General features: G+C 32.3%; 1 protein-coding gene across 8 annotated transcripts in view; it reads right to left on the reverse strand.

The window, feature by feature from the left end:
* The window catches only part of VPS13B (vacuolar protein sorting 13 homolog B), a 735829-nt gene that overhangs the window by 435068 nt on the left and 287309 nt on the right, over window positions 1-13452 (reverse strand). For 6 of the 8 annotated variants that reach the window (XM_019757646.3, XM_019757649.3, XM_019757647.3 and 3 more), the window contains exons 20-21: window positions 9449-9558; window positions 2287-2434 (exon numbers count right to left, since the gene is read on the reverse strand). In XM_019757646.3, the coding sequence (XP_019613205.3) occupies window positions 2287-2434; window positions 9449-9558 (258 nt within the window). The remainder of the gene's footprint in view (window positions 1-2286; window positions 2435-9448; window positions 9559-13452) is intronic. The other 2 variants (XM_074316465.2, XM_019757648.3) reach the window with 1 other exon arrangement.

Raw genomic sequence — 13452 nt, forward strand, 5'->3', positions numbered from 1 at the left:
AACAGGAACTGTATACTCTAATTAAAACTAAAACAGAAATTTTTGAATCTTAATTCTAATTAAAGAATATGGTCGGCACAGCATTCTCAAGAACAGAGACAGCACTACAACCAAGGTTTCTAGAGAAGTGAAAATGGCAGGCATCCAAGGGGGAAGATACAAAAGTCGTAAAGAATAAATATTATACCCAAGGCTTCTTACCTCCTGTAAATGCTCAAAGTGCCAAAACAAGGCACTGGTATTAGTTTGGTAACTATGAATTCTTATGCTAGCCTGTGTAAGAATCTGTATTTGGTAAAGTACTGATATCCTTACCTATCTATAAGGAGAATACCAACAGGGTATCTAACTTACATGTTCTAGAGATAGGGAATCACTAAAGACAAATATCCACAACTCAAAAGCAAAGAACCACAGTTCACATTATAACTTGAAATAAAGAACAATGTGTTGGTTATATGTGTCTTCATATTATATAAAGTGATAATTAATGATAGGAAATTACAGTTTTGGCTTTTATTATTTTCTTCAATTTAAAATTAACATTTTCTTGTAAAGAGTGGGGAAGTATAAGAAAGCAAAATAAATCTCATATATTAACTGATTACATTTGTGAATTGATATGTAACAGATATGAGGTGTGAATTTATATATAAAACTTCTCCAAGCAAAGCAAATGCATTCTAAAATCTACAATCATATTTTCTATATAGTTCTATGTCATGTAATTTCATTTAAATTGTAAGCATTTTCTATCATCTTTATCCTTCACAATTAATTTAAATCAATTATCAAGTGTTATTTAAAGACCAGAATTAAATAGTAAAGCAGGAGGTTAGAATATGTGTTTAATATGCATATAAGATTAAATTTATTTTTACCAACTGACATTTAGTGGACATTTATTAAGATGTGATATTTATGAGTCTTTACGTAAAATTACCAGTGAAAGAGATCCAAAGTCTAAAACTTAGCATAGTAACTAAGAGAAAAAAATATCTAATTTTATATTAAAAACTCAATATAAGTTACAGATAACGTTCCTATGATACAAAAATTAAGCATATGCAATTTTGTCAATTGATACAGAAAACTTCAACAGAGCAAAAGGCTATGGATACTGACTGGTTAAAAGTCTAATGATTCCATAATATAAACACAACATAATATTTTAGGAAAGTTATAGAGCACAGAATACTAATAGTTATGTATAAAACTGCACAAAAATGTATATTCACATTTTTATTGTTGTTGTGAAATGGGGTAAGAAAATAATAATTTTTCCTCTAAACCACAAATGTTAGTTTGAACTTCCTTATATATACGATCATTTTAAATTCCTTAACGGCATGGATCATGTCTTATTAAAAATTCTACCCTCAATATCACAACAGAATCTTGCCCATTACAGACATTCAATAAGTGATTCTCATTTATTGAAAATAAAAGTTTTTGCAATATGTTTAGTAATATGAGTTATGTGAATTAAAGCTGAACATCTAAAGAAAAATAAAAAATCACCTGAAGATTGGTGACTCATTATCACAAATATTAGAAAAACAGAAAACACGACTTAAAATGAAATCATAAAGTGATTTTTTTTAATTACACCCCAAAAATAAAAGAATTTGTTTATGTTAGGAATTTTATTTTATATTTGCCTGGATGCTATAGCTGAGGAAATGAAAGATGGAAAGGAAAAAAGATTAAGATGTACTGTCATTTGCAAGAATTCATTTTAAGAAGGAGCATACTATTGGGAGACAATTCTCCATGGGTTTCTTGCGTTTTTGCATGTCTTACAAGTAGAGGCAGTGAGAGTCTTTATTCCCAATTGTGTTTTCAAGGGTATATGTACAGCATACACCCTCAGAAGAAAAACATATTGTCCTCCTTCTGAGCAAAAGGCAAGTTTACTTACAGTTTTGCAAGGTACATGTAGTCCCTCCCTCTAGAGAAAACAGCAGGCATGCTTTCTACCCATTATAAAAGGTTCAGGTTCCTTCAACTGAGGAGTCCTATCCCGTAATTTAATCCACTGTATGTAAGTATTACCAGGCTCCTCTTTATGACACCCTGTGGAAATTAGGCTCAGGGCAGGGACACAAGAAAATGCTAGCACTCTGATTACCAGTAATGCTGTAGATAAAAAAAAGTCCTTTGTTTCTGTATTAGGAGTCCATGTCTTTGGCCAGCATTCATGAAAATGTGGCCCAGATAACTTGATAATTTATTAGCTTAGAGGTAGGGCAAAATCACAGATCCTTTAAAGTTCTTCACACATACCTGTTATTGTTTTTGTTTTTATAGGGCTGCTGGCATATTCAGAGGCCTGATATGATTGTTGCTTTGCCAAGGGTGCACTTCCAACAGATGCCTCATCCTCTTTCCTTCTGCTAATTGGCATAACAAGAGGAACAGCTATCACAGGCTGCTGGAGAGAGTCAAATGAAAAACTGAATTATTTCCTGTTTCTAAAGCAGTGAAGGTTTAACATGGCATCACTGAGGAAAGTCCTTCACAAGTTGGGGTTGAGGCTTTATTATTTTAATCAGTCAATCAAATAACCAATCAATCTCTCTCATCTTCCCTCTTCCTGACACCCCTCGCCCCCACACACACACACACACACACACACACACACACACACACACACACACATACACACACGGACATGGACACAATTTAAATGTTAAACTACAATACTCTATGAAAATCAAGAGAAGTTGTAAACAATTAAAATTTAACATCTATTTTAGTAAGAAGTACAGACAACACAGTGACAGCAAATCAAAACCAAAATTAATTTTGAAAATTATGATTACTAGAAAATAAAAAGGTATCATAAAACAATATTTTAGAGACACACTTCTATAAACTGGTTATGTACATGTTAATATATTTTTAAAGAATAGCTAAAAAATCTCTACTTTGTCTGACAAAGTGCTATCTACAGCATATTTAGAAAGCATAGAAAATATCTATAGCTAGAGAAAGCTGGAAAACATTATGATCCTATATTGAATGCATGAGTGCTGAACTGAACAATAAAGCAGCTGTTTCATCTTTATTCACTGAAATAAAGTCTGATGTTACTGCTGATGACGCCCAATACAATCTTGTCAGATTTTTGGCAAAAAAAAAAAAATACATAGGTATTTTTAAGTTTGCTGCAGGATCAAAGATCAATGTTGAACTGGGTGGAAAACAATCATCAAATGTTGGGTTTTAGCCACAAACTGAGAAGGAAATTGCAGCTCGGGAAACAACAGATGATAACTGTGATACAGCTGCATCAAACTGTGAACCTGTAGGGGGCTGCTCAGGTCGCAGTGGAGTCTAACGTTACCCTCAGCACTACAACAACCACACTTTTGTGGATCCAATTTTAAGTCTCAGTCAACTTACAGTACTTATTATTTGGATTTTATTTCAATGAGAACACAGGAACATTATATAACTATGTAATAATAATTAAGTTATGAGCTACAGAGGAAAAGGTAAATTATTTTACAAATCGTTATTTAGGCTGAATAACAGGACAAGAAAGCCGAATGAGAATATGAAAAGATTAAATACACTGTAGGAAACATAATGCAGGGTACCTACTTTCATATTAAGTATTTAGTGAAACTGGTAATATTTATACAAATCTAAACAGGAAATAGTATTTAAGACCTAGATGAGAAATGCTCAGCATAATGTAAGTTTTGATTCATTTAAACTTCCTCACCTACAAAATAAGGGGGTAGAGAAGTCTATTGGAAAACCCCTTTATGCTCGAATGTTTAGTGATCCCATAATCCCTTGAATTTCGTGGCCATTATTTATAAACCTGGAATGCAATCAAGTACTCTAAAAAATTACAACCAAGTTCAGGATAAAAATTAGTATGTAGTAAATAATTAGAGAAAAATTGTGTGCTGCATAGTGTGATACTGAATTCAAGCATCATAGTTAAAAGATGATATAAACGAAGCCATGGCATTGGCAATATCCAACAACAAAAAGAATCTTTCAGTGGTGAAACTCTGGGTGCATTTTCACATAGGTGAAAATACAGTAAAAAGCCAAACAAAAACTCCAACAAGAGAGTGAGGCTCTTAGATGTCTTCTACACAGCTAGCTTCCAAATACCTACATGGTGTTTAAAAGACTCCAGAAATATTTGCTGAGTAATTGCTAATGTAGGCGTAACACATCAGGCATGTAGAGATACTAGATAAAGCATGAGAAAAGTGTAGGTAATATTCCCTACACTTTTCTGAAACTAGGGCAACCCCGGCCAAAAATATCAAAATAAGCAGTATTTATTTTTGGAAACCTCCTACTGCTTTGCTTACATTCTGCTACCTTCTGGTACTAAACACTCCCCCAAATTTCAGCTGTACCCTAGCCTCAGATCATGCTATCCCTGCCCCATCAATATCCCACTATCCCAAAATATCTAAAGCCTTCTGACCCTGTTCTTATAAAAATTTCCCTCCTGTATTAATTTAATAAATGTAAAAACACAGGAAATTATAAAGAATAAAACACCCATATTCTCATATAACCAATAATTACTGTCTATTAACATTTTATATTTGTTTTTTAGACGGAAATAAAATATTACAGATAAAGCTAAAATCCCCTATGACTGCTAATCAATGGTCCATTCTTCCCAGTCAATCAATATTATGATATTTATACAATCCTTCAAATTAATTACTCACACATTATGTATGTATTAATTTATTTACTTAAGGGCATTTTTGGAAAAATATAGCTACTCTCATACTGCATATATCCTTGGGAAACTGATTTTTGCATTTAATAAAATTTTGAGGGAACTATATTAAGACCTAGTTTATAATTTTTAACAGTTAAGTACTATATCATGTGACTATGCCATGTTTCACTTATCCGCTTCATTACAGACCGACATTTAGGTTGCCTCCAATTTTATACTATTGCAATAAATATTGCAATAATTGGCTTGTATATGACTTCTTAAGCGCATATGAATGAGACTGTAAGAGCACAGTTGTATCAAAAAGTGGGATTTGGGCATCATAGGATATGCTTATTTTCCATTTTATTAGATACTGCCAAATTTATCAGTTTTCACTCACAACAATATTATATGAGTTCAAGCATTTCTACATTTTTGCCACTACTGAATATTGGCAGTTTTTCACCAAACAAATTTTCTTTTTAATTTGTAGGAATTGCCCCTGTGAGGGGCCTTTTTAAAAATTTGTTTATTGGGGTGACAATTGGTAGAAAGTTACATAGGTTTCAGGTGTACAATTCTGTAATACATCATCTAAATATCACATTGTGTGTTCACCACCCAGAGTCAGCTCTCCTTCCATCACCATATATTTGCTTCCTTCTCACTGTGTGCTTTGTTTGCTGTTCTTTTTCTAGTTCCTTTAGGTAGAAAGTTAGATCGTTTGAGATTTTTCTCATTTCTTCAGGTAGGCCTGTATTTCTGTTAATTTCCTTCTGAGGACTGCTTTTGCTGTGTGCCATAGATTTTAGGTCATTGTGTTTTCATTTTGTGTCTTAAGGTATCCTGATTTCTTCCTTGATCTCACTGTTAACCCACTCATTGTTTAGTAGCATGTTATTTAGACTCCGTGTATGTGTTGTATGTGTGTATATATGTGTGTGTGTATGTTTGTGTGTGTATGTGCTACATATATTACAAACCCACAGCTAACATCATACTCAAGAGGGAAAAGCTAAAAGCATTCTACTTAAGACCAGGAAGAAGACAAGAATATCCATATTCACTACTTTTATTCAACATAATGAAAGTCCTAGCCACAGAAATCAGACAAGAAAGAGAAAAAAAGGCATACATCCAAACTGGAAAGGAAGAAGTAAAACTTTCATTATTTGCAAATGACATGATACAATATAAAGAAAACCCCAAAGATTCCAACAAAAAACTATTAGAACTGAAAAATGAATTTAGTAAAGTAGGAGGATACAAAATTAGTATTCAGAATCAGGAGCACTTTTATACACCAATAAGAAACTAACAGAAAGAGAAATTAAGAAAACAATCCCTTTTACAACTGCATCAACAACAAAAAATGCCTAGGAATAAATTTAACCAAGGAGGTAAAAGATTTATACTCAGACAACTGTAAGTCACTGAAGTCAAAAATTAAAGAAGATACAAATAAATAAAAGCATACACCACGTTCATGGATAGGAAGAATTAACAACATTAAAATGTCCATACTACAAGCAAGCTATAGATTCAGTGCACTCCCTATTAAAACACTAATGACATTTTTCACAGAACTAGAAAAAATAATACTAAAATTTATATGAAACCATAAAAGACCCCAAATAGCCACAGCAGTCTTAGGAAAGAAGAATAAATTGGAGGCATGCTACCTGATATCAAAATATACTACAAGGCTATAGCCATCAAAACAGCATGGTACTGGAATAAAAACAGAATCATAGATCAATGGAACAGAATAGAGAGCCCAGAAATAAACCCATGCCTACCTGGTCATTTAATCTATGACAAAGGAAGCAAGAATATACATTAAAGAAAGTCTGTCTGTTCTCAAGAAATAGTGTTGGGCAAACTGGACAGATAGATGCAAAAAAATGAAACTGGACCACCTTCTTACTCCATATATAAGAATAAACTCAAAATGGATTAAAGACTTAAATGCAAAACCCAAAACCATAAAACTTTTAGAAGAAACCATAGGCAATAAAGTCTCAGACATTACCCTTAGTAATATTTTTACAGACATATAGCCTCAGGCAAGGGAAACACAAGAAAAAATAAACAAATGGAACTACAGTAAATTAAAGATTTGCACATCAAAAGAAACCATCAACAAATCGAAAAGACATCCTACTGAATATGAGAAGATATTCACCAATGATACATCTGGTAAGAGGTTAATATCCAAAATCTATAAAAACTTATACAACTCAACACCAAAAACACAAACAATCCAATTAACAAGTGGGCAGAGGACCAGGATAGACATTTATCCAAAGAGGACATACAGATGGCCAATAGACATATGAAAAAATGTCAATGTCACTAATCATCAGAGAAATGCAAATCAAAACCACATTAAGATATCATCTCACATCGGTTAGAATGGCTGTCGTCAATTAATCAACAAAAAACAAGGGTTGGTGAGGATGTGGAGCAGAGGTAACCCTTGAGCATGTTGGTGGGATTGTAAATTGGTACAGCCACTAAGGAAAACAGGATGGAGGTTCCTCAAAAAATTAAAAATAGAACTACCTTATGACCCAGCAATTCCCATTTATCCGAAGAAATCCAAAACACGAATTCAAAAAAATATATGACCGCTATGGTATTGTTCACTGTGACACTATTTACAACAGCCAACATATGAAAACAACCTAAATGTCCATCAATAGACGACTGGATAAAAAACTGTGCTACATTTATACAATGGAGTATTATTCTGCCATAAAAAGGGTGAAATGTTAGCCTTTGTGAACACATGGATGGACCTAAAGGGTATATGCTAAATGAAGTACATAAGACTGAGAAAGACAAATACCATATGATCTCACCTATATGGGGAATCAAAATAACAAAACAAACAAACAGAAACAGATTCATAGGCACAGAGAACAAACTGATGGTTGCCAGATGGGAGAGGGGTTGGGGGCTGGGTGAGAAAGGTGAAGATACTAAGAAGTATAAATTGGTAGTTACAAAAGAGTCATGGGGATATAAAATACAGTATGGAACATACAGTCAATAATATTCTAAAAATTATGTATAGTGTCGGATGGGTACTAGACTTATTGGGGGGATCACTTCATAAGTTATATAAATATCTAACCATTAAGCTGTACACCCAAAACTAATATAAAATAATACTATCAACTATAATTTTTAAAAATATAGTCACAGGGCTATAAAATACAGCATAGGGAATATAGTCAATAATATTGTAATAACTATGCACAGTGTCAAATGAGTAATAATAGCCTTATTTTGGTTATTGTTTTGTGAGGTATATAAATGTCTAATGATTATATTGTTTTGTACACCCAAAACTATTTAAAAAATAAAATAAGAATAATTTATAATAGAATATTAATCAGCCATAAAAAGGAAGGAAATCCTGCCATTTGCAACAACATAAAAGCATTATGCTAAGTGAAATAAGTCAGACAGAGGAAGACAAATACTCTGTGATCTCACTTATATGTGGAATCTAAACGCAACAAAAAACAAAAGAAAAAAATGAACTCATACATATAGAGAACATAAGGGTGGTTGCCAGAGGCGAGAGGTGAGGGGTGGGTGAAACGGGTAAATGGGATCAAAAAATTATAAATTTCCAGTTATAAAATAAGTAAGTCAAGGGACATAATATACAGCATGATGACTATAGTTAATAATACTGTATTGTATATTTGAAAGTTTTAAAGAGTAAACCTTAAAAGTTCTTATTGTAAAGGGAAAAAACGTAGCTACATAGGTAATGGATGCTAACAAAACTTAATGTGGTAAAACAAAAAAAACTTAACGTGGTGATCATTTTGCAATATACATGAATATCAAATCACTATGTTGTTCAGCTGAAACTCATAAAATGTTATATGTCAATTATATCTTAATAAGAAAAAAAGAATTTACAACTAAAATTTTTCTCAAATGGTCCCTGCCATTAGTTTATTTCTCTATTACTCATACTCTACATTCTATTAGAGTAAACTTTGAAAAACTTAAATCTATTTATATCAGTTCCCCATACTTCCTCTTTACCTTTCAGGATAACATCTCAAAACCTTAGCATTACAAATAAAATATTTTATGAATTGATCTCCAATTTTTACGAATCTCTATATGAACACTTGGCTCTGTCTGGAAACACTGAATGTCCTTTCTTGCCAAGTTATTGCATCTTCCTTGCCTGTGCTCACACAGGTCAGCCTAAAACAACCTTTCCTGTCTGGCTTACTCCTATGATGCTCAGCTCAACTGTGAACTCCTCCTTTTAAAACCCTCACCTGCATACGAGAACTATTCCTTTCTTTTGTTTCCATATATTCCTGTACATAGGTCTAACATAGCAATTACTAAGAATGGCATTACTATACTCCTTAATATTTCCAAATAAACTAAATAACTCTAGAGGGAGAGATATTTTCAACCATGACTTTTATTTCTGTAGCCCCTGATACTGCCTCATGTTCTGTAAGAATTTGATAAAAGGAAGAATGGAAGGGGGGAGAGAGAGTAGAAATTTCAAATGAAATTAGAACAAAGTGAAGAAAAACCTTTACAAGATGCTCCTTTAGACATGAGCTGTAGTTTTTAATTTTTATATTCTGTTACATTCATAAATCAAATCAATAGAAGAAATATACAACTAATAATGACAAAGGAAAAGATTTATTCATTTGGAGAATTATAAAAATTCCTCACCTGCTGCATATGTCTACTGGTTCGTTTCTGGGGCTGATAAATAAGCCAGGTGTATAAAATTGGATCGATATTAACTGCTAGTCCTTGTACACTACAGAGAAGTACAGCACCTAAAAAGCAAGATTTTAAAATAGTTATAATTTCTCATAAAAAAACAATAAGCTTGACATCACCTCACACAGGACTGCTATAATACAAAAGACAAACAGCAAGCATTAACAAGGATGTGAAAGAATTCAAACCCTTATACATTGCTGGTGAATGTAAAATGGTGCAAATACTTCGGTGAAAACAGTTTGGCATTTCCTCAAAAAGAAAAACATGGATACAATATGACCCAATAATTCCATTCCTAGATATATACCAAGAGAACTGAAATCATATGTCCACGCAAAAACCTGTACATAAATTTTCACAGCAGCATTCTTCATAATAGCCAAAAAATGGGAACAACACAAATGTCTTTGAATTGTTGAACAGATAAACAAAATGTGGCATAGCCATACAATGGAAAATTATTTATCCACAAAAAAGGAATGAAGTACTAATATATACTACAACATGGATAAACCCTGAAAACAGTTAAATAAGCCAGTCACAGAAAACCACATATTGTATGATTCCATTATATTAAATGGCCAGAAGGCAAAAACAGAGAGAGTGGAAAGTAAATTAGTGGATGCCAGAAGCAGGGGGAAGAGAGAATAAGAAATAACTGCCAAAAGATACATGGTTATCTGGGGAGTAATGAAAATGCTCTGGATTTAGAAAGTTGTGATTGTTGTATAACCTTACAAATATACTAATATACACTAAATTATGTACTTTAAAATAATGAATTTTATGGAATATGAAATTATATGTCAATAAAATGCATTTGTCTTAAAAAGCATAATAAGCTTAATATTTTTAGGCAAACAGCAATTTCTATACTGGCCATGAGAAGAGTATCTCCCTTTTTTGTTTATATTACAAAACTAATTCATGATTTGAAAGAAGGAATTATAATAACTACTCAATAAATCATTATAAATTACAGCTTTAAACCTTCAGAAGCAAAGAGAGAGAAAAGCTGCCTAGATGAAATGCAGGCTAACATTCTGACACAAAACACAAAGTTGAAACATGGAAAGTTGCAATTCAATGCTACTAACTGAAATATTTTTGTCCCTTTCTGATAAAAAGTAGTTCATATAGGACTTAACTAAAGCAGAATACCCCATTTTTAATTTATGTGCAATTTAATTTATGCATAACCATAAATAAGTTTTTGCATTTCTACATATATTTTTCGGTAAAAATTTTAGCTCTACAAAAATGTATGGCATATAAAGGAAGGAGTATTTGTCAGTTTTGCTCTCAGTTGCTTCTTCAGCTTTGAGACAAGGACCGTCCACCAAGTAGGAACAGAAAAAACAAGTCAGAGTAAATGGTAGATAGTTTCTCAGGTTAGCACATTTGTTCTACAATACCGCAGATTATTTAAACAATTAGCATTAGTACAATTAGTATTAATACCAAGTCCTATGAGAAGTGAAGTACACTGATACGGAAATAGGATGAAGAAGAAGCAAGAGAAAGATAAATTTCCCCCTTTCTCAAAGCTTTGCACATAATTTTCAAACAAGCAAAATTTGTGTTGTATATTGTTCCACTTCACACTGCTACTTCTCCCATGGACACAGAATTGGTATGGATTCCTAGGCGACATGCTGAGATGACATAAGTAATCCCCCTCCATGTACCAAGATATGTGCTGGTGAGCAATGATTCACTCAAACACATGTCAGGACGAAATGATGGGAGAAGCTAAATACAAGATGATTGCCAAGGAGCGTCATAATTGAAGTCAATGGAAAAATACAATTTAATATGCATTTTTCCTGTAATAGAATACAAATTCCTCATAAAAACCCAAATTCTTCTATTTCTCAAATACCAGTAGTGTACAGAATAAAGACTTAAATAGGCTATATTCTGTTAACGGAAATAAAATAGGACTTTCCCAAAATTACATCTAGTTATCTCAAATACCAGCAGATTGTTCAAATACCACTAGTATACAGAATAAAGGCTTAAATATGCTATATTATGTTAATGGAAACAAAATAGGACTTTCCCAAAATTACATCCAGTTATCAAACTATTCTAGCATCTCGACTACACCAGAGACTCTCATCTCCACAAACTAACAAAAATATAGTATTACAGTATGCAGCAAGAGTTAATTTGAATAGTGTTCTTGTTTTATAACAACTCATTCTTTCCAAAAATGTTTTAGGTGAGAAATAGAACTTGCTCCCAAATATGAAACACTATTAAAACCTTTCATTTTCAAAGAAAAGAGTTGAACACATTTAAATGGAGAGTTTAAGAAATTTATTTAAATTCAAGAATATGTAATTCAATCTTAAAGGTTAAAACATTTTTCTAAAATCCATACAGAGAAATGAAATTACATTAGATTTAAATTACTATGACCACTTCCTGTCATATGAGCCCACTGTAATATAATTTGTTTTACAATTAATAGCACATAAGTATAAATGAAACCACAAATAATATATGATTAACAATAAAAAATGCGTTCCACCAAAAGAAGGAATTATAACAAGAAAGAAAACACTGGGATCCAGAAGACAAAGGCTCTGACACAGGAGAAAAGTGATGGGAATCCCCAGGATGACAACAGTGAAATAATGACAGGAGCATGGAAAACTTAACAAAAATTGTTTAATGCAGGAAAAACAGATGTTACACAGTAAAGGATAACTAACCTTAGGTTACAACATGACTGTGCCATGACTAACATTCATAAAACTATACAAATTCCAAAAAAACAAATGAATTAATTAACAATCAAACCCATGATATAACAATATTGGGAGCATGGGTACACAAGAATGAATATATGATTCATGAATATATGATGGGAGCTAAGGAGGGCAAAAGTTGGCCAATTATTATTTCCCACAGTAGATATCAAAAAATAATGCTATAAAATGAACAATCAAGAGCAAGAAAAATCATGTTATTTATTTAAGAATATGGAAGTAATTAAGATTCTCAAACTGTAAACAATAGAAAATAGAGGTTGATGAGCCTTAGATTTTCTTGCTGAGGAATATCCCTATAGCCACCAGCAAAAAGCAGAATAAAATGCTATCTTTGAAAAAAGTCTCCAATTCATTGTCAGTAACAGTCACAAATTAAGATTTGTAAATGGTTCCCATAACAAAAAATCAGCAAGCACTGCAGAAGGCAAGCCGCTGTGAGCTAGACTCAGAAAAATCAACAAACAACAAATATACACTTTTCAAGCACTAGAGATATCCGAATATAGAACATAAAAAAGCCATGTATAAAATGCTTCAAGTACAAAAGTATGGAATCATGAAGAGGAACAAACAATGAGAAAGTATCAGCAAAGAACAGATTTGAAAGAAAAATGGAACTCATAGAAATGAGAAATTTAATTGTTGAAGTAAAAAAACTCATTGGACAAGTCAAACAACAGAATAAATATAGTTGAAGAAAAAATAGTGGAATGGAAGAAACACAGTAAGATAATTTAAAATGCATCTGAGATAGAAAAAAAATGAAAGAAAACTATTAAAATGCGTTTAAGCGATATGAGGACTAAGTAAGAAGACCAAACGTGTCTAATTAGATTTCAGAGGGTGATACTAAGGAATGGGATAGAGGTAATATTGTTAACAACAAAATAATAGCTGAGATGTTTACAAAATTGTTAGATAGAAAACCTCAAACCCAAGAAGCCCAAGGAATCCAAACTGGATAAGTAAAAATAAACCAACATTAAACATACAAAAAAGAAGCTATACAACACTGAATAGAAAAAGATCAGAAAACACCACGAATGGGGAGAGAAAAAAAAGATCCCATGGGGAATAAAAAAGCAAATAATCAACTTCTTAGCAAAGAGTAAATGGTATTCATTATTATCATTTTACTTTAAAACTTACACATATATTACATATATT

Source organism: Rhinolophus sinicus, chromosome 6, assembly GCF_057876585.1.
Source record: "Rhinolophus sinicus isolate RSI-liver-muscle chromosome 6, RSI-T2T, whole genome shotgun sequence".
Taxonomy (NCBI): domain Eukaryota; kingdom Metazoa; phylum Chordata; class Mammalia; order Chiroptera; family Rhinolophidae; genus Rhinolophus; species Rhinolophus sinicus.